Consider the following 27,275-nt stretch of genomic DNA (forward strand, 5'->3'; position numbering starts at 1 on the left):
ACATTATACATAAATTCTCGTATTATTTTGTATTTATATCATACATTGTAAGCAATAATGCAAAGCAACGGTATTTTTATTGATCAAAATTACTTACTTATACCTATTAAAGATACATAAAATAATTTAAAATTTAAAACGGTATTTTATAGTTATTTGGCGACGATACAACATAATATGTAGTATAAAATAGCAAAGTAATTTCGAGATCGGGAAAATAGTAGTAATATCAATAGTTTGTATACAGATACCCTGTAATACATATCTATGATACTTGTAGAGTAAGAGCACGAGGCCGAGGCCAAAACGCTTGTACGATTTAAAAATTAAGCAAAGATGCTACCTAACTCATTTCTAAGCAATACAGGAAAATATTTACTTTCTCAAAGATGTAATTTTCTTAAAAGCAATTCGACATAGACCCTTCTACGTAGTTATATAACTGGCTTGCTTTTCATTCACGTAAGTTACTCGTCGAATAATTTGGGACGAAATAGCGTATGAACTTATTTCAGATTGAAATACTTAACCTAATTAAATTGCATTTGAGTGTTACAAATTTACTAAAAAAACATTTTCTTTGTTACAGGTAGCGACCCAAAATGGCACTACGATTTAAGCTATGCTATTGGTACTTTCAATCTATAACAACCTGAAGGTTTTTTTATTGAAAAACAAAATATAAATATCACAGGAATACTCTCAGTATTTGTGTAACATTTAACGCATTGAATCAAATATGAATTTGAAAATAATATCACTCCTTCTTACATGGAATTTTTTAATAATTTCCGCAAAGAGAGACTCGTTTGAGGATGATGACTCGTTACGGGCCAGAGAGCTAAGAAATAAGGAAAATAATAGGAATAGAACTACCTTTAATGGTACATTAACAGACTTGCCAGAGAGACGAAATTTGAGGCACCGGAACAGCTCAAGGTATCGCGGTGACCGACGCAGATTTTGGGAAAGAGAACATGAAGTGAGACGTGACCGACGGAGAGGATCTGAATCGTCTGAAGAATCTTTAAATAGAACGAATCCTTTTAAAAATGATAAATCCAGGAAAGATAAGCATACAAAAGGTACTACTGAAAAATCATATGAGAGAAGGAAACAGGCGCAGAACAAACCTCCGGAAAGATCTTCAGCACCTATAAGAGAAAACACAACACGATTCAAGTCTAAAGCGGCTAACAAATGGCAAACTGGTGGATTCATTCCGTACCCGCAGCCACGCGAGAAGAAGCCTAATATCATTTTAATTCTGACAGATGATCAAGACGTTGAACTGGGCAGTTTAAATTTTATGCCGCGTACAATGAAAGCAATAAGAAGTGCCGGTGCGGAGTTTCGTCACGCCTACACTACTACGCCAATGTGCTGTCCCTCACGGTACGTTTATTTTTTATCCAGTAGGTGTAATAAATATTTATATTGGCAATAAGAATATTAGTATCTTTGAAATATGTATTACAACAATAAAAATATCATGACTTTAATTGCTAATTAATAATTGTTTTCTTCGTGGGGTAGAGCAGGTATTTGGGTCTGATTTTAAATACTAAGATATTATATTCATTTATTTTTTCTTTTTTATCAGGAGTTCACTGCTCACCGGAGTGTACGTGCACAACCACAACGTGTTTACAAATAATGACAACTGCTCTTCCCCGATGTGGCAGGCCAAGCACGAAACTAATACATTTGCTACATATCTTTCAAACGCTGGATATCGTACTGGTAAGTTTCATTATCCTTTGTATATAAAATGTACATAAACAAGTTTGACGTCGAATTTAATATAAGGAAAGTATGAACTGTGTCACTTTATAAGAATCAGGAGAGAAACAGTAGTCCCTAATGGCGCTATGATAACATAAAAACACATATAAAAACCACGTGTATTTTCAGTATACACAACCCGTAAGTCCTCACCTCTCATAAATGTGTCGGATCTATTCCAGTACCTAGTAAGTGTTGTTTGTAATGTTTTATTTTCTAAGGTGAAGATTGAAGGCTAACAACATAAATAATCCTTTGAAGTTTTGTCAAGCTATATTTAAGTTGTAAGTTTCAGGATGAAGAGCTACTGACAGATTTTACCGATGTTTAACTGCTTTCGTGATATTTAAATGTACCTAGAGATAGTCGAGCCGGTAGGGAAAAGTAACTGCAACTAAAAGAGGAGGGGGAGCTACATGTAATTAAATAAGTGTTTAACATGTATGTTTTACAAACAAAAAGCATGTCGCTGAGTCACTACATGGTTCCCTTTATCTCTACTATATATTTTTTACGTAATACGTGCAACTTAAACATCCGTATACATTTATGGTCTATAAATTGTTTTAAAAGCGTGAAATCTTATATGGTATTATCCTTGTAATATGTTGTTACATTGATTCGATTATCAATAGTCGTTGCTTGTAAGCATTCGATATACGATACTGACAGCACCTGAGAATGCTTCACTAAAGCATAACATGTTACATTCCAATCTGCCAGTGGAATGTAACACCTTTATAGCAAATCATTTTGTAACATTTTATTGCTTATTAATTTGGGATATAAGGTTTTACGACCTCTTCTATGTTAATGTCAACTTTATTCGTGTGAATGATTTACTATGGAATATTATACACCCAAAATTTTATAATGCTAAATTATTAAATTTAACGAGAATACATTTAATAGGCTAAGGTTTATGTTCGATGTTTTCAATATTTTATACAATTTTATTTCCTTTCAGGGAATTTTATTTCCTTTCAGGATTGATAACTCTTTTAAATATTATATTGAAACAAGTATTATAATATCTTACGCTTTGTACAACATTCCTTACATTGGGAATCGCACAAAAACATACCAGATGATTTCTTTTTGCATTGCAAGCAAGTTTATGACGAATACTGTGTCAGCATACCCATATTAATAAAAAAGTAATTGCTTTTTTGCCAACATTTCTAGCAAGGGAGATCTGTTTTTTAATGTCATTATTACGCTATAAGTTATAGGCACTGAAATCTTCGTATCCTTTGATTATCTACTTTATATACGAGAATCTGCCTAAAATATAATAAAAAGCCTTAGACGAGAAGTAGTGCCCCAAGATAAAATGTTTGTGTTAATGATGCAATAATATATACAACTTTCTGGGGAAATAAGTAAATTTTACTCAAATTCTCTTTTGACACCGAACCAACCTCGAGATAGAAATGCAAAACTTGTATTGCAATTCAATGGCACATTATTCCGGCTATTCCAGTACGACGATACGCTATCGATTTATGTTCGCAATCTAAGAAATAGAAAACCGTAAACACTATCAAATGCACAACAATAAAACTGAGTGCAAAGAGACACATAATCTTTACGCTTGTCCGATTGTTATCTAATCCTGGCGCATTACAAAGGCCCATAAGTCAATAGCGCGATTGTACCCGACAGTAGTCTAGATTTGTTTTAAATATCATCATAGGTTGGGCGTGGGCGCACGTGGGTCGCCGGACGCTGGCCATTTGGTCACATCACACTTGCGATACCTACTGTTGCCGTCACGAATGAATAAATTCAGATAGAAATGTCCTTGCCGGTATTTGGGGTGACCGATAGACCATCCGGCGAAGACATTATGAATAGTCGTGATTTGGACCTAACGGAAGGAATCACTTGCAATGAACGTTGCGATTTATTGGAGGGTTATTGTTTAAATTGATAAAGGAATTTATGGCACGCGACGAATAGTTTTGGACCCATTGCAGTCTGTACATAAGTGACGCAAACTCGAGCGGTGAACTGTAATATCATGGTTATATCCTTAGTTACTTTAGTGTAGTTTCGTATGAACTTTTACCTAGTATTTGTAGTATTGAGCTTCTCTCGTGTTTTATTGTTCATTCCAGTGCAATTTAAATAAGTGCCCTATGTGACAAGCAGCACGTGTCGACGATTTATCACTGTGCCGTTAAAGAGTCCATTTAGTTGGTAAATTTATGTTCCAAACGAGCTATAATAAATTCGCCCTGTGCTTTCCCTTCCGCACGGGCATGTGGGCGAAGGGTACGCCTACACATGAGGGAAGACCAGTATTTTAGATTCTTTGCTCAATCTAATCACATAGATTGCTGCTTCCGTTAACTGATGAAAGTGTGTGGGTCGCTGTTTATAGAGCTTGTTGGTTTTCTTCAAGTGTAGAGCTCGGAGGAGAGATTCAAATTTGTACTATGGCATATTTGAATTGAAATACTTCGTTGACAATACGGATATTAATATCGGGACCAATAATTAATATTCAGAATAAACCTGCGTGTTTCAGAATAATTTGATATAGGGTCAATGTACCACTAGCTGACCAAGCGCCAATACATGACCGAAATTCAAATATACGCGCCAATTAAGAAAATACGGCAGCCCCAGATGATAGTTTATTGTTTTTTCTATAAAGCAACATCATCTATAAAATAAAAACAAACCTTGCTGCCATTGGTCAGAAATATTGACATTTTTTCAACACGAAGATGTAATTAAGTAGGTGCCCCGTAAGTAATCACATTTTTTACTAAAAGTTTTTTATCGGGAGTTGATTGGGAAATCTTAATTTATCTTGAATGCAATCGATTACTCTTTATATGTCTTGTTATAGGCATAATGTTGAACCATTCTGTTATAGACTTTCGGCTTCATTTTTGGCATGAACAGTTTTTCATGTTTTTAGCGGCCTGGTTATCTTTTGGAGCAACGAAAACAATTTTTCGCCTATTGTTGACCAGTATGGTCAGCTCTTGGTTCTTTATATGTATTTTGCTAAGAAAGACTTGCTTTGGTTTGTGCTTATCCCTACCTAATTTAACAAACCATATAAGCCGTAGTTAAGTCATAGCTTTATGTTGCATATTTCCAAAAGCTGACCACCGTAAGATTTTTATACCGAACTTAGTTGGTCAGGTTTCGGGGCCGAGAATATTATTAACCTTGAGTTGTCCACTTGATTTCCGTGACCAAGTGGTTTGATTTCATCAACCTATCTTTATTTATTAAATAATATATTTATTTATTAAACAAAACTAATGTTCGAAGAAGGACATTTTGTTCATTTTGAAAATGGTCAACTTTTAGAGTAATGATGGTCAGATATTGGTGATCAGTGGTCAAGTAATGGTGTTTTTAGCAGAAATAACTTTCAGAGTAGTTTTCATAAAACCTTTGAAGGTTATCAAATTGATATTAAGAACAATAGTTACAGTGAGTATTCAATTATCTGTGTCCCAAAAATAACATTGAACGTAAAACAAATAACCCGTTTTTTATATATAGCTAAAGATAAAACCGCTTAAATGGTCAACTAGTGGTACATCCACCCTATGTAGGTATAAAACCAAAATACTCGCCGCGTCATAGTGTAATAAATAATAAGGATGTTATAAGCATTTATACAACAATAAGTTGTAATATTTCAATTAAATATAATAATGTTTCATTTTAATTACTGGACCAAGGTTCAAAACATAAAGTTCATATTTGTAAAGACGGCTAGTTAGTTACGTTGCATTGTCTTGAATTGGCTAGAAACAGTTAACCTTTTACATATTACCTGCGCAATGTGTAATTAACACGGCTAAAAATACCTTCAAGTAATTTTCAACCTAGCGTACAACTATTCATATTTTAAAATAAGTAACGTATGAAGAAAATTAAACGTTATTCATTATTATAAGAATATAGTGATTATAGCCATGTGACGTTCTAATAAGCAAGTTAGAATGGAATTTTTTATAAATTGTGGCCAATCCAACAAATCTATTTATGTTGAATTTTTTATTGATATGTACCTATTGTTTACAAACATATTAACATAAAAGAAAATAAATAGCTGCTAGTTAAATAAAGAGTTTAATTTTACAAAAGAGCATCATACCATAACGGTAATAAAATGCTCAGCGATTGTAGTACAAAGACTTAGGTTTAATTATGCAAAATTATCCTACTAAGGTACAGTTTGTCGTCATGCTCCACTGGGAAAGGGAATGGGTCCTTAATGTGCCTTTGTGTTATTCAGGGGTCAGGCACACCTTTTAACGATAGCATCTCAACTCTCAAGTAAATATACGACGGATTTCCCTGGTCTTTGACTTGGATAAGTCAAATAAGCTCTTAGCTACTGTTACACAGCTACAAAGTTCTGTAATTTTAATAAATATGCGGTACCAACTGATGGTTTTAAATTATTATTCAAAAGGGATGTCTTTCAACATCACATTGCATCAGATCCAGAAAAATTACCAACTACGAATAAATTCTCATACCTACTATTAATAAGGGGTAAAAAATTAAATGTGGGTAATGTGATGTAATAAAATATTGTAAATTTATTGATAAATTAATGAAGACATGTGTCATTATGTAAATGGTGTTGAAACAGTATACGTTGTTGTAAACTTGTATGCGTGGGCGCCGACGACGCCGTGCTGTCTAGTCGTTTGCAATCTGAATAAAGTTTATACAATATAAATAGAAAGCTCATCTACTACTTAGCCTACGTTTGTTTTCAGATATTGTTCGGCCGGTGATTCAGTAGAACTGTATATAAACATATTGCTGCAATCGTATATTTATTAGTTGAGTGTTAAACATTTTTGGACTTGTGAATGGTGAATCCGAAGAAATATTATATAATATGTAGGTATTTATGTAAGTCAATTGGAGATAGAAATTAAGAGATGGAAGATGGAACTTGCTGAAAACAGCAATCACCTAGGCCTAGGGTATAAATCGACCCTGAGTCAAGTTTTACTTATATCAGTAGGTAGTACCACCTATACAGGATATAATATTAATTTGCTCCAGTTTACCCCCTTTTCACCTACAATTTCCGTGATAGACCTCATACAGGTACCATATAATATGTACTTGTATTGTAAATTTGTAGTCTACATATTGCTCACATTCCTCGATCAAAGCAAAGATCTCAAGTTCGTATAAACAACGTAACCTGCACATTAAACTAATGTGCATCACAAAGTTAATAAAGATCTAAATGCAGGCTGCTCTATAAACTAGGGAGGTAGACTTGATCCTCTCCGAAGTAAATATTTGTTCTGGCAATACAAATACCGCAGGCCGTTCGTGCAACATACTTCTTAGCAGACGGCCCGGGAGCTAGTTGAAGTAAATATTTTAACGATATGATAAACTTCTAGGAACTTTTTGAGAACTTATGTATAAATAAATACATTTATTTCCATACATTTTGGTTTATGGCAAATAAATGTAATGATTCTATCAATCATTTAGTTGATCAGCTGTTGGTTTCTGAAATAAATTAAAAAAACACCCAAGAAAAAATTGATCTTTGGTGGACAGGTATCCACTATTCACAAAGATAGGTAGATATCCTATTCTTAAAGACAGGTGGATTTGTTTTCACTGAATCTTGCATAATAACAAAAAGGTTTCTTTTATCTAAATTCTATATTGTATTTAGAAAACGTTTTCTCAATGAACCTCTCCCTGGAATAATCTTGATAGAGTTATTTTTAGTATTCATATTGTATATATAGGTAATATAGCAATCATGTAAATAAGTACAATACATTTTGGTAAAAGTATGTGCATGTTAACAAATTCATTTTCATCAAGCTTCACGTCGAGATATAATCAAATCAAAGTACAATGTTGACCTCGCATGATGCATGTCACTCCGCCGCAAGTGTCCATTACTATTAATACGCCAACAATATATGGCGGATAATAAGGCATGACGTGTGCTAATACGCAATGAACATTTATGTTATATTGTGAACAATTTTAGTCATTAAATCATGTAGCAAGCACTCGCTATAAGTTAATAAAACTCTCGCTTCCTTTCATTTTGCTAAACTACAAAAGAGAGATTTACGGCATATTACCTAGGATTCTTAAATTATTATATTTAAAATCATTTAAGTTGTATAGTCTTCATTTACATATGTTTTATTGCTGATAAATGTAAGATACCTACTCTCAAAAAGACTGCAATTAGACTATATACTAGATTAATTGTATATTACGATTACAATTACAATATGCACACTTTCGTTAAAACTTCTTTCTTCTATTATTTATCTAATATCTAATATACATATACATATACATATATTATAAAGGCGAAAGTTTGTAAGGATGTATGGATGTATGGATGTATGGATGTATGGATGTTTGTTACTCTTTCACGTAAAAACTACTGAACCGATTACAATGAAATTTAGCATACATATAGAGGGTAACTTGGATTAACACATAGGATAGTTTTTATCCCGGAAATCCCACGGGAACGGGAACTATGCGGGTTTTCCTTTGCAAACGCGGGCGAAGCCGCGGGCGGAAATCTAGTCTTAATTATAAAGAAATACACTTTTGTTTTTATAACCAGAAATGTCCAACTGTCTAAAATCACAGTAGTCAACATAACAGCATTTTATTGCCCTCAAAACACATAGTAACAAAAGCTCATAAGGTCAAACATTAAAGGCTATTAGAAGACCAAACCGCTTTCTCTGTCATACCAGTAAAGCAGCCTTAACGTGAAAGCATTTAAATACAACATCTACTTTAGTAAGCGGTTACTGATAGCAAGTACGTTCGACCCTGATAAGCGTTTGACTATAACTTTGTAGATATGGTAATGGTTTAGGGTTGATATGTATATGAACAAGTATGCAATCTAGATGTCCATTCCATATACTTTCGTGGATAGGCGGGTCTGTTGATCTTATCGAATATTCATCTGAATTCTCAGAAGAATTATAAAATCTAAGCTTGTTTACGATTTTTTATATTAAACATACATACTTCATTCTTATAAACATGTTTCCCTATATACAACAATAGATATTGTATACACTAGCATAAACCTACAATTACTTACTTATAAGATATAATATATAAAAAATATTTTCCTTAAGAAATATCCATAGAACTCAAATCTTGATTTGTTAAGCTCTAAACTATAAGACAAACATTTTGTAATAGCTGATTTGTAAATGTTGCGTAGGGCGCGTCGTTAAGTGGCCCTGCGGAAAGGTTGTAGGCGAATAGGTCACATATCGATCATTAGGAATTCCTATTAAAATCTCGCTTCTTAAAGAATTGAAGATAAGACTCAGCTAATAAAATATATTGTATATGGGCATACATTAAAACACCTTAAGATATAGGTAGGTATCTAAAATCTTCCATAATATAATGTTAATCATACAAAAAATGTTATACGTTAGTACCTATCCAATGTATTATAGACGGGTACATTGACATTAAAAATATAAAACATTCATGCAAGAAACAGAAGAAACTTGTTGAAAATTATACCCAAATAGAAAAAGCACACGTTTTTTGTATAAACTTCAACGAAGATAAAACTTCTAAACGCCAGTAAATCCATACAAATCCCTCGAAATTGGAATGTGAGTCACGATGCATGTTTCTTTTCACAAACCATTGCACTGAATGAGTCGCGTCGCAGCGATAAAAATATCGCTCTCGTTAGTCTTTCATAGAGATTTGTAATGAAAGCTTTATTTTAAGTACAGCTTGACGTGGCCCGTGAACTTGTAAAAAGATAATCTGAACACATTTGTTGACACGACGAAACTGCTGTAAAAATAATGACTTTGCGAGCGTTGTCATATTATGTTGTATCATGTAGATATGTCACGGCTAAAGGTAGGTGAGAACATAAACTTAAGATTAGCCGGCTAAACTTAGGTTTATTTTCGACGAGGTGTTAATGTTAGTTTGTTCTATCTTTAGCCGGCTAAACTTAAGTGTAACCGCAGGCCCGTGGCTAAAAATGTCGGGGTGGGTAGATTTGGTTAGCGCCGGGCCGGTGGAGGGCTTGAGGGGCCCGCACAGTGCCAGAAAACACTCGCCCTGTTCCTTACATGTATTATAGTAACCAAATCTACCCACCCCGACTCAGGGCAGAAAGCTGGTGGCTAGGTTAGGTTAGGTTAGAACTCTTAAGACCCGCACGAGCCGAGCGAGCGCAGCGAGCGTGCTGCGGCAGCAGCCGGCGAAGTGCCAGAAAACACTCGCCCTGTTCCTTACATGTATTATAGTAACCAAATCTACCCACCCCGACATTTTTAGCCACGGGCCTGCGGTTACACTTAAGTTTAGCCGGCTAAAGATAGAACAAACTAACATTAACACCTCGTCGAAAATAAACCTAAGTTTAGCCGGCTAATCTTAAGTTTATGTTCTCACCTACCTTTAGCCGTAACAGATATACCTATCCCTTAAATAAATATCTTATAAGTTGTAAGATGTTCTTTATAATGTTTGTTATTCATCATTAAATTGTACGAGTATTTTAAATTGGGCAGCAAATTAGAAAATATCTCAATCCAATTAAAGACAATAAAACTTCCAAACTGCGCGCCTCCATTCATTAAAGAGACAAGGAAGAGTCTATTAGGACGAAGAGGTCACTAATTGAATCTAATTCTACTTTTTCATAATTACGAGAGTCGTTCGAAGATTTTTTATTGTAATTTTCCTAAGTGTCATTTGTTTCAATTGCGGTTGTGTTAATGTTTTGCCTGGATATCCTGATTAAAACCGGACAGGCGTTAATTTACTTCGAATGCACGCCCACTGGATTCAACTTTCTTTATTGTTTAAAAAATTGTTATAATAACGATTGGGAGAGGAAATGTATATTTTTTGAGTCCTACATACATAATACATATTATTATTATTAAGTAAAATTTCCGATCCAGTTTAAAATATTGTGTTTTCCTATTTTCAAATTACAGCATGTTATTAAACAAATTTAAAAAAATCGCGTCATTAAGCGAGACGTGTTATTCACCTACGTGTTTGTAAATAATATCGATAAGAGAAAAAGATTTATTAATCATCTGCCCCCATACTAGGGACATACCACACGGGACATACAACACGGGACATACAACACGGGACTACACACACTCACACTAAAGTCACAAAAATGTAGGTAAATCCAGTTATTTTTACAACTCTCCGCTTCGGCCCTTACTTCATATAATAGAACTCACATGTTAATATGTGTGGGTTAACCTGCTTCATTAAATATCATATCTCCACGTTGATTTTTATGAAATTTCATTACGGCAATAAAATGTAAATGACTCCCAGTTTGATTTTATAATTTGTTCATTCATTAGAGCAAATGAATGAACGAGCCCGCCCACTCACGTCCAATATAAAGGTCTTCGTCTAATAGAACTGGGCAATATATTATAAATGCCTGCAATGTAAATTTATTTACGATTATTTCTTGTTATGTGAGAAGACGAGAATATAATTTTTAAAAGGGTTTTAGAAATAGAGGTTTGTAAATTTTATAATCAATCAGAAGCGTTACAAAAATTACACGGTTATTGTAGTGTTGTTTATACACAGTGACGGGATTATGACGGGATAGACGTAGGGTGCTGTATATGACTTTATGCTTTGGCTCTAGTTACAAACTAATCACAAAGAACTTTGTTGATAAGTTTATCAAACTTTGTCTACGATAATTTTATAAAGAGGAAAGCTTTGTGTGTTTATGTAGGTACTTGTATGAAATTAAATGAGCTTCTGATTTATAGTGATCCACTTTAAACATTAGTTTCGTCAACAGAAAGGTTATAAATTATAATATTATATTATTATCAATTATGTTTTTTCCCCGGTTAGTCTGGGATAAGGGGCTAGGATTTAATGTTTGTGTTATTCTTAATTTGCAATAGAAAAATTACTTATAGTTTTTTATAAGTAGGTAACAATATATATATATATGATTACTGATAGCGAAATACCCCGAAGAAATTTGAGATAGTGCTACTACGTTTACTGGTTGTTTGTTGGTAGTTATGTACGTAATATAAGAATCAGAAAAAAACATACACATTGATTTATTAGTATTACATTCTCATTGAAAGATTTATTTGTAATCCGTATATTTTAAGTCAGTTCATAAATTCCAACATTCCTAAATGTGGTACTTGTAAATTAAATTGTTCTGAATTATAACGACTTAAACGGAAGTCATTTATAATGTAAAGCACTAAAATGTCAAACATATTTCAGTGGTGCGGTTGCTTATTACTGATGATATTTGAAACCACAGTTTGAAATTGGGATTGTGTGGTTTTGGCAAAACGTGGTGTCAATTACGAGTAAATAAAAAAATGGTTTTTACAATTATAACAACATTACGAAATTTTGAGAAGTGGCGATTTTTCTAGAAAAAGATATTTGGATGGATGGATGGATCGGGGTCCCAACTCCGCGCGTGTATAAATTTTATACGTACCTATATATTTCGAATTAAAAAAATTGTTCTGATAATCAGTCTGTCGGTGATAAGTTTGTCTATTTTACCTAGTCTGTTTTTTTGTATAATAGGTAGGCATTTTATTTAGTAAGCGAAATTCCCAAAACCGGAGGATTTCCATTCCTTGGGATTGGGTTAGATGAATATTATTGATCGCAGTAGAATAAACACAGCTATTATCGGTGAGCATTGTGTTCCTAATTAAGTTGTCAATGGACGTCCTTGACTGGATCTTGTTACGGTGCCCACCCACTGTCGATAGCAGCTCGTTAGTTTATTTTTGGTCATTGCCATTAAAATAAGCTAAAAAAATATCACGGAATGTTTTGATAAACATCTGGATTCCTAAAACTTCGGGAATTGATTTGTTTCACTGGTAGTGTTTCAGATACGTTTATTTTGTAGGTAGTTAGTAGTTACTTAACCAAGTTTAAAAAATGAGGTCCCATGTCCCCTTGTGGGATGAAGGGCAGATGCATTATGCATACATCTGTTTCGCTGACCGATTTTTCTTTAGGGACAAGTAGATGATCAACCGTCTGTGTCCTTCCAGACCGAGACATTTTTTTTCTTCGTCTCCACCGGTAATCGAACCCATCACCCCTCGGTTCCACGCTTACGCGTCAACCACTGTGCCGAGAAGGCGGTCAACTTTACCAAGTTTACAGTTTCACTTATTTCACTAAAAATTCATAGAATATTGTTGTTTATCTTATCAGCTTATTTTACTATACATCTTCATACAACATCATGCTTAGGCTATTATTAATTCTATTTTTGCAACTACATGTATACTAAAAGGCATGTTATAATCCAAGTAGAAAATTTATTCACATAATTTTGTGTTACAGAATATAGCAAGCGTTAATAATGTATTTGTAGTGATTTCTCAGAAAACATCTGGCCTGATAAAGTGATAACAGCTTTCTCGAATGGTACACATTGTAATGTGAATAATGATACTTTGCATTATAGTGATAGCCTATTTATTTTGTAAACAATATCTTAACATATAGAAAGACTTTCCAAGAAAAGCTATAAGTTCAAAATTATTGACTGTCTTCTAAAATCTATGTGTAGATGTTTATTTGAATTGTATTCAAACGATTTGCACTATAACTTTGAGACTAATAATTGTCGTTGTTGCACATAAAATACTAAAGCAAATATTAAGAGCGCTAACGTTTCTAAGGAGTAAATAATGCGATAGTGTATAATTCCAATAAATATTTATTGTACTTACAGATTTATAGCGTTGCTCTAGCGATAGCTTGCGACATCGGACACTGTTAAATAATTCATAGATTTGTATAATCGGCAGTTAGTGTGGAACGCCCACGTGGGTCACGCAAATACTTGAGTTTATATTGTGGTCCATTGTTAGTACAACATGTATGTGAATGAAAGTCTTAAAAAATATCAATTTCAGAATATTCTTCTTTTGTCTTCCCCACTTTCCAAATCCCCTGTTCCGATAGGAAAATAATGTTTAACGTCAATTAAATAATAAAAGGATAGAATAAAATAGAATCAATCATTTATAACGAATAAAGCTCTGAATGTTAGTTTTAAATTAAATCTTCAAAAATTAAGATATGTACAAGTATGAACGATTCAATCGTGATTCAATCATATCAGCAAATAATTACGCATGTACTCTCACGCACAGAATATAAAAAGTTTACATAATAATTTGCCAAATATATTTTCTTATAAACATATTATATAGGTACGCTTAAAGCTTATCTCTTAGCACGCATTTCGGTAGCCAGTTTGCGGGTAGATGTTCAAAGCGGACGGCACTTCCGCTTGGCTCGTGTGGGTGTCGCACGTGCCACTTCACCACCTCGTTAAATTACATTCATAACATGCTTGTAAATTAGATTAAGCTTAACTGCTCGCTAAATTCACTGAATATATCATACAGTTTTCATATTAGGGGAGGCTGTTGTTATAACATCATCATATAATATCTACATATGATTAATGTATTCAGTGCGATATTTTCACACAATTAAAACGAATACTACATATGCCCGTGGAAACCGTACAACTGATTTCAGATCTAAATACAAAGCTGTAAAAACTAGTGTAGGAGGTTGACGACTATTGTTATTAAATAAATAAGTTAGAAAAACTGTTCTCAGAAACACGTTCCAATAATAGGTGATTCTTAATTTGTACCTTTGTAGGTTTAATTGCTTCCGCTCGCGCCTGAGTGTGGGCGGCGCGGCGCGGGCGCCTCGCTGCCTCTGCGCACACGATTCACAACTGTTGTCAATGAACCATTCGATTCAAGCTATTATGGAAATCACTTTTCATTTCATTTTGGAATGCTTTAATAGAATGCTTAGAATGATATAACAAATCAACTTTAGAAGTAAAATAAAACGAGGTGTGTTTGCACGAACTTAGAGAGGCTTTAATGCAAAAGTCTACCACGTTCGTTAAGGCCTGTAAAATCTTTGAGGCTTAATTTTTGACCTTATTATTGTAGTAATCCAATAATAAATTAGCAAGGCACCTACCCTATTTTACTAATGATATTGAGATTGTTAGGTTACATTACATTATACAAAGTTTGATTAATAAGTGTTCTACAATCGCATGAACTCGCAGTACACAAAGCAGTCGCAGTTTACAGAATTTAGCTCTATTGTTGACTCATAAAATACTAGAATTAGATCTACCATAGTCTGAAAGTGATTGTGTAAATTAAGCAGTGTTGCGTGACATCACGTTCGTTAAATGTAAAGATAAGTGGGGAACCATTGACATATTTATTACGATTGACTCACCAGGATATGTATCTACCAACTAGTTATTTTACTGTACAATTATTATCTTGCCAATCAATTAATGTATGAGATACTGTATCTATAGATATAAGATTTGTAAAGCAAAAAGTATTTTTTTTTGGTTCGGCAAAAACCAAATAGACTTAACTGTCGTAAATATGAAACGTTAATTAGTACGAACTATATCTACTAATCTGTGCTACTGTTAAGTGCAGAAACATATAGATATACATTCAATTTAAATAAAGATCGAACAAATCGAAGAAACAGTTCCGGGAATATCGTTAAATTGCGATAACCCCGATAAAGTTAAATTAAAATTTAATATAAATAACTACAAGGCATTTAATAGAACTACATTAATAATTAAATAGTGACAGCGTCGATTTTTTCCAATAACAATCTCTAGCGATGTAGGTAGTCGCAGTGATAACTATTATTGAAGATGATTAATGTTCCAAGGACGCCTTTTATTAGGACCGATGTAGGTCAAGAATGCTAGCAATACAACGTTATCACAATAATAGTATTTCAACTACAATGTAAGGGTAACTCTAAGCGCTCAAAATAACATAGCATTTAAAATCTATTATCATCTCTAAGAGACCGTAAATTACATCAGCGACTGCAACAAGCACTGTGGAAATGATTAATTGCCGTTCAATATTAAACGAATTAGTAAGTTGTTGGCCTGTGAAATAACTTAGAGCTGTTGAGTGGAGGCCATAGATAAAATCGAACTAGTTAATGCATTTGCATTTTGCAGGACATTTCCGTGCATATCAAAAGTTTAACAAATCAGACGTCAAGTTATTAAGAAACCTCATATTTTATTATACATTATTGTAATAATTTAAGATTTATTGATGTCTAGTGGCTATTATGAATTGTTTTGTATATAATTCCTTTTGAATAGGTTAAATTGCTTACAGCCGAGGTAAAAAATGATTTGAACATTAATTAAAACCACAATTAATTATACTCTATTGAAATTTTCCATCTATAGATAGTGAATGGACCTGGAAAAGGCGAACAGTTTAAAAGGATTTAATTAAAATAATAAATTATGAGGTAACAAAGATTGCGCCAGGAAAGTGCCAGGGGCTAAGGTGAGCTCGTTACGTTTTGAATGACAACGGAACGAAGAAATGGTGTCACTTACCGCTCGAAATTTTTGAGTTTTTAACAACGATGTGGGTTAAGCACTGTGTTGGCTCGTTAAAATAAAATAAAATTGGATGTAGGTTACAATTTAAGATACAATTTTTAACTAGTTACTCCAGATAACATGACATTTTCGGAGGGTATTTATTTGGGCTTATTATCATTTTGTAGAATAAAGTTACATTATAAGATATAAATATGCGAGGTAGGTACCTACTCTATGAAATGCACATCGCAAGAAGGAATATTATTATCAAAATTTAAAGTGAGGACATGAGGGACGGAAATTGGATATTGACCTCTCACTCTGAGAGTATCGTTAAAAGTTTTCAATATAAAAGCATTTCACTTTAACAACCTTGTTCTGTTAGAATGTGGTACTTTCTCCGAAGTATGAAAATATTTAAAGAACTTTTATTAGTTAAATATTTTTCGTGCACTATTACATTTATCTAAAATTTATTATTTCCCATTCTCTGTTATCAATAAGTGCCGATTTAAAGCTTATATGTATTAATTGTATTAAAATTCCATTTTTTTCATCCATCTACTTAGTTCCTTCTCACACAGAAAAAAAACAATAAAATCGTCAGAGATAAGCTCTTTAATCAATTTAGCATTTTTTCAATTAAGCAGCGAAAAGCAATGCAAGCATTTCGAGCGGTCATAAAAGGGGGTGAGAGATTTCAGTCAACGTCCGTGAAGAGATTAAGGTCGGGCGAAATGAAATTCCAGAGTCCTCCGTGAAATAGGAGCAAAGCTCTCTGCCCTGGGACCGATAAATATCTGCAGGTCTTAATGAGGTTAAAGGTCTTCTTAAAATTTGGATACGGGACGCCGATCATATAAATGAGTTATGGTGCCAAATGATGATATGAATTTATATACTTCTATTATGTTTTGTTATCGTTTGATAGAATTAGCCTGTATAAGAGGTCTTCTTATTGTTGTTTTATATGGATACTTTCCGAACATAATAATTCTTTCTTACCTTTCTTTTTTTTCATTAAAACTAAATGCAGCAGCAAACTTACAAGCAGACGAACACATACATGTAGATACGTTTAATGGCGTCGTTAATAATGTAACGTCGTTTAATTTAGTGGCTATTATTTATTTCTTTATACCATCAAGTTGATTTAAATTGTATATTTTGTTCACAGGTTATTTCGGCAAATATTTGAACAAATACAACGGTTCCTACATCCCACCTGGCTGGCGTGAATGGGGCGGCCTTATTATGAACTCAAAGTATTACAACTACAGTATTAACATGAATGGGAAGAAGATCAAACACGGAGATGATTATTTTAAGGTAAGTTAATATTATTGTTATCATATACTTCGGTTTAATAATTTAATAAAATTGTTACATGCATTTTAAACAGGTTACAGGATTATATTATATCTACGTCCTAAGTATAAATACGACATAGCCTGCTGTAATTTAAGCCCGCAAATTTTCCAATATGTGTGTGTGCATAGTGTATTTATTTTACGAATTTGTAATGGCAGCTTATTTCCAAGAATGAAACAGTAAACAATGCGATGATTTACAGCGACATTGGCAACAAGCCAGCTACATATAATTGTTATTGTTCCAGGATTACTATCCAGATTTAATTGCGAATGACTCAATAGCGTTTTTGAGAGCGTCGAAGCGAAGATTTACGAGGAAACCGGTACTGCTTGTTATGTCTTTCCCGGCCCCACACGGGCCTGAAGACTCGGCGCCGCAGTATTCGCATCTATTCTTCAATGTAACGACACACCAGTGAGTATATCTATTATGACCAAATTAATATTTTGGCACATTTTACCGGCCTATGATCCGCTTTATGATCATAAAATGGTAATTATATTTCATAAAAGTAAGACATTCGTACTGATGTATCTTAATATCTTTCTTAATACTATTATAAAGGCGAAAGTTTGTAAGTATGGATGTATGGATGTTTGTTAATCTTTCACGTAAAAACTACTGAACCGATTACAATGAAATTTAGCACACATATAGAGGGTAACTTGGATTAACACATAGAATAGGTTTTATCCCGGAAATCCCACGGGATCGGGAACTATGCGGGTTTTCCTTTGAAAACGCGGGCGTAGCCGCGGGCGGAAATCTAGTTTCTTCATTTAATTTTGAGACGTCGCATCACACGTCCCGTGTGTGAAAGCACTTGAGACGATCGAATAACATTTCAATAATCATCATATTATGATTAATAGTCAGCTAGGATGATACATATTATAATTAATAGTTTAGACTTATTTAGCATACTGTTAGAATGATTCAATAAAATTAGGTACCATATCATAAAATCTAAATCTAATAATCTTACTTTACCTAAAATAAGAGAAATTGAGCTTTATGTGTGCACAAGTAATAAAAAATAATTGTGAAATGAAATTTTGTCAACATTTGCTTATTGGGTACAATAGATTGTCTAATGTTACCTGTATCCAATTATAAAAAAGCCAATGATAAAAAGAGAAATTCAATTCCTAGTCTTCCGCATTTACTCAACGTCATCATACGTCATCTCCACACATTTAATAATTTTTTCGTCACTTGTCTTCTTCTTCTTATATATAAAAATGAATCGCAAAATGTGTTGGTAAGCGCATAACTCGAGAACGGGTGGACCGATTTCGATAATTCTTTTTTTATTATATTCCTTGAAGTACCAGGATGGTTTTTATGTAGAGAAAACGTAAATATGTACCACGGGCGAAGCCGGGGCGGACCGCTAGTTTCTCATAAAAAAAGGTAAACAGTAAAATTCGGACGATGTTCCACACATTTTCATGGCTTTTACATAGTATAAAGATTATCTATGGTTTATGATTATCTATGGTTTATTCAAATTATTCAATAGGTTAAAGGTATCATGAAGGTATCGCTTAAAATTTAAAATTAATTTAAGGTTAGTAACTAGTAAAAAGTTTAGTAAGTAGATTTAGATTTAGTAGATTTAGATTTAGAGAAAAAAAATTAAGTAAGTAGGTTTCAAAAATAAAAATAAAAATCATAACGGTGAAATTCTTGCAATAAATTATACCCAATATAATTTATTGCAAGTTTGTTATGTGAAGATTAACTAAATCTGATGTAATATTATACTAGTTATCAGTATCATCATAACATTGCGATTATACAAGTATGCTCACGAAGAAGCATCGGAATTTTCATTCAAAAATGCCTGCAAGTCTGAGAAGTATGTACGTATTATATAAAGACAGCTATTCATTCCATTCCATTCGCTTCTACGACAGCTTCCTCACAAGTCAACCGGGTGAACCTTAACAGCATTTGCATTTTGTAATTTATACAATATTTTTTGATACAATCAAGAAGAGCCTTAATTTTATTCAAAGAAGTCTTTCTACCGACTTCCATATTACCTACTATAAAAACAATAATAAAAATATGTATGCATAAAAATATGCCTAGGTGTATGGAGTATATATACCTAAGTAGGCACAGATTCTAGTGGTTTTGCATGTGCAAAAGTTTGATTTGGATTCAAAATTATAGTAATGGATTTTTGCAAACAGAGAAACACAAAAAGTATATCGTATGTATGTATTTATTTCGTTCTGTGTATAACAAAATATGCAATATTGAAACCGTTAAAATTAAATCAAAATGAGAGGAGAATCTTTACCAGACTTACGGAGCACGTTTCTTAAATGTTTCAACAAAAACTCTAATTGCTTCGGTATTTTTGCGAGCTTAGCGGCCATCTTTACATCCCTTAAATATTTAAGGAGCTGACCGTGTTTTAGGGTTCTTCAACCATGGAGAGAGTGACCCTTACACTTGTCTACAACGGAAGCTATTATGTCAATTAAACTCGTCTAGCCTGCAACAATGTAACATAATAATATATAGAACGACTACTTAATCTTTAGGTAAAATTTTTGAAGAAACAAAAGACTTGAAGATAGGTAGGTAGGTAGATAGATACTAGGTACCTACTGCATTTTACTGTACTAAGTATCTTTTCATAAATTCACAATACATTTAAATACATCATTTCTGAAGGGAATCTCGTTACTTAAAATTAATTTAAAATAATTTGTTTTTTATTGAATAAACATAATGATCATGACATCAATGCGAAATATATTTTACAAACATTATAATCGATTGCATGGCGTGTTTACGAACAAGTGATTTTATCAAGTAATTTATCTTAAGAGCAACTACGGAACCGTGTGGAATATTATTAGCATAAGAACCTTGTAACGACCTTGTTTTTTTTCTGAACACCAAAATTTCACGTACCAACATGAGTACTTACCGCTGTGAATAATTTTGCCTTTAGCTAACCCAACGCCGATTTATTTTTCATGGAAAAAATAGCAAACTGCTGTACATTGAGATATAAAATATTACAACTGTAAGATAATGTCTTGTTAAAGAGCATAAATCTTGTATATTTCACGCATGCTAGGTACATACAAATTATTGTTGAGGTTTATTACTTGGAATTGAACGTAGTTCGTGATAATTGGAAAATTATTAATGAATGTGTTTACTGTTAAATATTATAGTAGTTTTCTATGTCTTTCTAGTAGGGAGGAACTGTACTAAGGAATCACCGTTATTGCAGTAAACTGCATACACGATTACGTGCCACGAAGACGTAATATTATTTATGTTTTTTTTTTAATGAGCCAGTAGATAATAGGGCGGGCTACCTGGAGCATACAGTGTATATTTTATTTAAATACCTTATTCTAAATTTTAATCTCTATTCAAACTAGCTCGCAAATATAAAAAAAAACGATTTTTAATATTCGGAACCCAATGACAGATAATTAATGTGGCACTAAAAAAATGCATTCAAATCCAAGATCAGATAATCTGATTTTTTAATGAGACCACCAAGGAACTATTTTATACAAAAAGAATACGAAAAGGAAGTATGGTTATCCCTTAATACTTTTCGTAATACCTATCGAGAATATTAAGATACACGAGTCGAATTTATAAGTGACGTTTTACCAAAACTGATTTACGTATAAAAACAACTGCACCTCCTATGCTTTTTTGTCTCGAGTAAGTTATTTGCATCTTGATGTGATTAATGACTTTATACATTTATGGCTTTGATGGCTTCCGTGTTATGGCTGAGGTTATAATATAGACGTAGGTAGGTATATTTTATAGAGTTTTTCGCACACCGTCTGGGCGCCACCGCCCGGAGTAAAGTTGGCAACTGCCAGTGTTTTTTTTTTTAATATTCAGGTTTACTTCGAGAGCTAATAATGCAAATCATAGAACTAACAGGTGTATCGAATTTGTTTACCTACAACGTGGGGGCCTGTAATATGATTTTAAATTTACTTTTTTGGTTAATGTAGGTATGTAATGTAAATTAGGTACATTAAATAAGAACATAGTTTACATATTTGTTATTATGCCTTTAACTGGTAGTTAGGTAGGTACATTCAAAGCGATGTATCTGAAACTGTTCTGAATTTATACATTAGAATAAGTTCATACACCTACGATTTATGATAAAAATTCGAGATCTAAATCGTTGTTATAATATGTTCAGCATCTCTTATTGATTTTGTCGTATTGTGTGGCCACCAAACCTGTCTGGGGGTCGAGCCGACAAACAGGATTGCAATAAAAAATAAACACATAAAAAGTATTTTAATTTTAAAATATTGTAATGATACCACTTAAAAAAACTACAAAATATATAACAAAATGATAACATCGGCGAATGTTGTTTAAGGTTTATCAAGACCTTTATCAAGGGTTTTAGATTCATTAGTGTGTAAAGCTTTGTTTTTACTTTTTTGTCATTAATACCTTTATTTCTGTTATGTTTTTGTTTACATGATTTATTAACTTTTAGTGATTTTGAAGTTTAAGACTGGCAGATCGCTATTTAATTTTTGTTTGATTATTTATTATAAGTAGATATTTAAGTTTGATTATTTAGTATAGTAGGTAGGTATTTTATGACTCCATACAAAAAAGACACACCCATCGAACGTTGGTGATGATACGGTTGGTGATATGGTTGGTGATTTACTATTCACTTTTTATAAGGAAGTATGAACTGGCACATTTATTGGGAAAGTAATATGTTGCATTTCAAATTGACATGGTTAATAAATATTAAATAACTATTATAGTGTTACAATTATTATCTATCAGTATAAATAATTATTTTTTTCTATAAATAAGTGAAATTATCTTTGTTTAGTCTTTTTGCGCCGATGCATGACGATAAACCGCATGCCACATATTTCGCACTTGTCAATTAAACGGGTTAATTAATTGATTATTGTTTTAGTTTTTTGCTCAGCTTTAGATCAAGTTCCGGCAAGGCGGATAATTGCACAAGCAGCATAATAATTACATTTTTAACTCAGGTTTAAAATTACAATATTTTTGTTTGATGAAATAAACCATTACTTCTCTACAATTTATTTAATTATGCAATTCGAATTATTATTTATAAATCATAATATGGATTTTTTTCTAAATATAATATTATGTTGTGTGCATTATTAGGTTACCTAAATCCGGTTATATGTAATTTCTTAGATGTTTGTAATCAATCTCTATTTATGTATGACATCTATTGCATAAGGTAGTTAAACTTATTGATAGTTATAGCCCGGCAAACTTCTTGGCCAAAAAGTAGCGTGGTGGGGGAAGCTTGCGCATCAAGTTTTAGTACATTTTTATATGCGCAAGCTTCTTCCACCACGCTACTTTTTGGCCAAGTTTCGCTCTACCAATAAAAAAATCATTTATACAACTAGATATTTACAATATATTCTGGTCTATTATATAATTACGTTATAATAATTCTTACCTATGAAAGTCGAAAATAATTATCATGTCGTATTATAACCGTATTCATTATTTCAGCACACCTACATATGACATGGCGCCAAATCCTGACAAGCAATGGATACTTCGTGTAACGGAGAAAATGAAACCCATTCACCGCCAGTTCACAGACCTCTTGATGACCAAACGCTTGCAGACACTGCAGAGCGTTGATATGGTAATATTATTCAGAAGTTAGGAAAAAATATGACTTCTATATTATCGGAATTCGCCTATTTTAAACCATACTATAACTGAATATCATAAATTAAAGTTATGTAACATCCAATGCGCCTAATAATAACTCCAATAAGTAAGAAAACTAGTCTAATAACGAAACATCGTAATATTTCTACTAACTACAATGTAATTTACCATTCAGATTGCATTGCACTCTCCAGGCAATTTATAAAATTTAATGGCTGCAATTAATAATTATAAAGCAGGACTATTCATCTCAAAATCTGTTATTTTCGGTTACGCCACATTAAAATGTTACTTGAGCAAAAAATCAAAACGCTTCTAGTCCGAAGAAAGACGAGTGGCATATAAAATATTAACATTGTTTATGATCATATTTTAAGATTACCTCCACGAATGAGCTATCTCATATCATACTACATAAGTAGAACATACTTATGTATTTAGAATTTATTTCAATATTAATTATGAAAATAAATGTAAACAGTAGTACTTAACATAACAAATAAAACTTAATTTGTTTAAATTTAACTATTAAAAATTCCTCTCATCGGTTTTGTGATGTATAATTAAAATAATGAAGATACAAACTATGCTGAGCCAGTAAAAGATTATGACGTAAGACGATGTTAATAATTATGTTCAATATTGCAGGCAGTAGAACGGGTGTATCAAGAATTAAAGGCCCTCGGCGAATTAGATAACACGTATCTCGTGTATACCTCGGACCACGGGTATCACCTGGGACAGTTCGGGCTCGTAAAGGGAAAAAGTTTTCCTTTTGAGTTTGATATTAGAGTACCTTTTCTAGTTCGTGGACCCGGCGTTGAACCTGGCACTGTGTAAGTTATAATGTCACTTTATAATAGTTTTATGTTATAAACAAATGTAGATAGAGCTAGTACTTATTTTTCAATTTAAATTAAATATCATTGAGAAGTCGAGTTCTTTGGCAGAAAATGTTACGTGACTAATGATGATTAGTTAATCTTAAAAAAATAAACTTTGTCCAATTCCGATAATTCTATTTAAATATAGGTAACATGACAAAGCATAAATCAATTTCAGTGTCGACGATATCGTCCTGAATATAGATTTGGCGCCAACTTTTCTGGATATGGGTGGCGTGGACCCTCCTGCTCACATGGATGGTCGTTCATTGCTGCCTCTGCTCCAGCCTAGAAGGAGAAGAGTGGCTGCGGCACATTGGCCCGATACTTTCCTTGTAGAGAGGTAAGAAACATGCCAAACATGAGATTAAATAATAGTTTTGCATTGGCCAAGCGTTTTTTCCAGCCAGTATATTAAAAATACTTACTCTACGTTTAGTTTTTGCATACTAATACATATCACACTTTATAATATAATATTAAAATCTTTAAGTTCTGGACGTCGTGAAACACAAGCTCATATTATGGAAGAACGTCTGCGCGCTCAGAAGTACAGCCGTGAAATGAACGAAAAGTCAACAACACCACATCCCTTTGAGTCGTCCTCGGAAAGTGGGGATTTCGATTACGATTCGGAAGATGACTTTTTAGAACTTGACGACGATACTGATGATGATGATGATGTGAGTTTTTTTAACTATGCAAGCCAATGTGTTTGAGTGATTGATTTTGTCTACATTTATAATTTTTTTCACTTGTGATTCCATGTAAAAATGAATAAGTGGTTTACGAAATTAAGGCGTAATTCTTGTTATTGATTTTCTGTATACAGGGCACTACAGCAACAGGTGCAAGTAAATCTTCTGAGCCGTTAATATCAAATGAAAGTCACAATCCAATCCTTGAAGCCAGTTTAGAGAAAGTTCTGGAAGCTGATGATCCTAACTCTAATGAACAAAATTATTTGTCAGGTACATAGCTTTATGCTTTATTCATGTTTGAATTATGTTTTTAGTTAGTTTAAATGTTCAATGTGAATTTAATGTTCTTATAGAATCATCGGAGACTAGTATAATTAATGGAAAAGCAGCACGTCTAGCTGCGGAATGCTCAAAAGCTGAGCTAAGAGCTCCATGCTCTGACAAACGCAAATGGAAGTGTGTGCTTGTTAACGGTCGATGGAGAAAACACAAATGCAAATACGAGGTAGCACAATATTGCATTTTGATATTCAATATGAATACAGATATAATATCATTAATAAAACTTATATTTATAATTAGGATGGTTACACTTAACTATACTATTTAATTATTTATACCTATTTCATATTGATAATTAAAAAACAGCTCTATCGATATAAAATTTGTCTCCAATTTTATTATAATATGTGTATCTGTAATATTTCTTACAGCCAAGTGTTATTGAACCTCAGCCAAAAATGAGCACAAAGAAATGCGCATGTTTTACACCTAGTGGTCTAGTATATACAAGATTAGAAACTGACGGCAATATTGCTAGGCGACCGGCTGATCTCCATAGAGAAAATATAACTAGAACTAAACGTTCTATGAACAACGACGTTTTTGAACCCAACACAGTTGATAGCATCCTTGAAGAAAACCCTAGTATAGGTCATTTAAGTTTCCAAAATGAACCATTAAATGAAGTTGAGAAAAAGAACGTCGAAGATAAAATAGACAAACTGATAAAAGAGACTGAAGCCTTCTTAGAAGCTTACGAACGTACCAAAGATACTATAGATCATAAGAGAAGCAAAAGAAGGGCACAACACTGGAATCATAACAAACACAAACAAAGAAATCAAGGCATGATTAATAACAATGATTCAACATTAGAGTGCAAACTTGAAAAGGATGGCACAGTTAATTGCTCACAAGTTATATACAATGATTTAAAAGCCTGGCATACTAACAGATTAAGTTTAGAAGATCAAATAAGACAGCTAAAAACAAAATTAGAAGATTTAAAAGAAATTAAAAGACATTTAAAAATTAGCAAGCCTGCTCAAGTAGAAGTTCAAACTATTAATCCATCGTACATAATAAACCGCGTGCAGAACAAGACTATAGCAAATGGCAATAATACCAATAAAGATTCCATGCGCAAATTTCGAATACAAAGACTAAAGCCTAAACAGAGAAATACTGATTTATTTGAAAAAAAGTTAAAACACACAAATGAGTATAGTGTACCTACAGTAAACACTAACATAAAGGATGATATTTTACAAATACAATTAAAAAATAATACAACCACTATGCCAAATATATTCGAGATACATAGTATAAACAGTAGTAATATTTCCAATAATAGAACAAAAATTCTTGAAGATTTACCGAAACCTCAAGTCACAACAATTATTACCAACGACGATAATTCCGACAAAAATATAGAAGTTGTCGAAAAAAGTACGCTATACAGTTTATCAACAACAATTGATGAAATTACCACCGAATTTTCACGAATGATGGAATCATCGAGCATCAGAGATCCGTTTGCAAATTTATCTGTTCCAAAAACTGATAGCACAACAGCAGCAACTGATTTTTATACCACCGCGAAGTATTATAATTCTGAAGCAGACGTTATACCTTCCCATCATCAAAACCATATGCATAATAAGTCGATTCAAAGAACTACGGAAACGCCCCGATTTGTTTCTAAAGGAAGGCCTGTATCGTCTACTGCTGGGAACTTGGGACCAACGAGATTTGATGCTTCAGAGTATGAAAAACTTAACCCTAATAGGGGTACTCCAAACAATATGGATATATTTAGTAAGCCTACAGATATATTTCAAAAAAGATTACATCCTCTGTTTATTGAAAATGAAGACAAGCATGTTTGTTACTGTGAAGAAAATCGGTAAGTTAATAGACATTGTTATAATAAATTTACAGTTGTCTTTTCTTCTGTTTGTTCGTTTATTAAATTAGGTACATGTAAACATTACATATCGATCATGTTGATAAATTATATAATCTGAG

General features: G+C 32.9%; 1 protein-coding gene across 1 annotated transcript in view; it reads left to right on the forward strand.

Moving 5' to 3' along the window:
- Sulf1 (Extracellular sulfatase Sulf1) overlaps positions 1 to 27,275 on the forward strand; it is a 61,741-nt gene that overhangs the window by 31,629 nt on the left and 2,837 nt on the right. The window contains exons 2-12 of the mRNA XM_090119714.1: positions 590 to 1,395; positions 1,604 to 1,743; positions 17,466 to 17,617; positions 17,907 to 18,076; positions 23,213 to 23,351; positions 24,029 to 24,216; positions 24,443 to 24,607; positions 24,758 to 24,947; positions 25,097 to 25,235; positions 25,319 to 25,470; positions 25,679 to 27,153. Coding sequence (XP_089975840.1) covers positions 740 to 1,395; positions 1,604 to 1,743; positions 17,466 to 17,617; positions 17,907 to 18,076; positions 23,213 to 23,351; positions 24,029 to 24,216; positions 24,443 to 24,607; positions 24,758 to 24,947; positions 25,097 to 25,235; positions 25,319 to 25,470; positions 25,679 to 27,153 — 3,566 coding nt within the window. The 5' untranslated portion in view covers positions 590 to 739. The remainder of the gene's footprint in view (positions 1 to 589; positions 1,396 to 1,603; positions 1,744 to 17,465; positions 17,618 to 17,906; positions 18,077 to 23,212; positions 23,352 to 24,028; positions 24,217 to 24,442; positions 24,608 to 24,757; positions 24,948 to 25,096; positions 25,236 to 25,318; positions 25,471 to 25,678; positions 27,154 to 27,275) is intronic.

The sequence above is a fragment of the Colias eurytheme genome, chromosome 3, assembly GCF_061535395.1.
Source record: "Colias eurytheme isolate Ceu_HAF_F1 chromosome 3, ilColEury1 Martin Lab GWU primary, whole genome shotgun sequence".
NCBI classification, from domain to species: domain Eukaryota; kingdom Metazoa; phylum Arthropoda; class Insecta; order Lepidoptera; family Pieridae; genus Colias; species Colias eurytheme.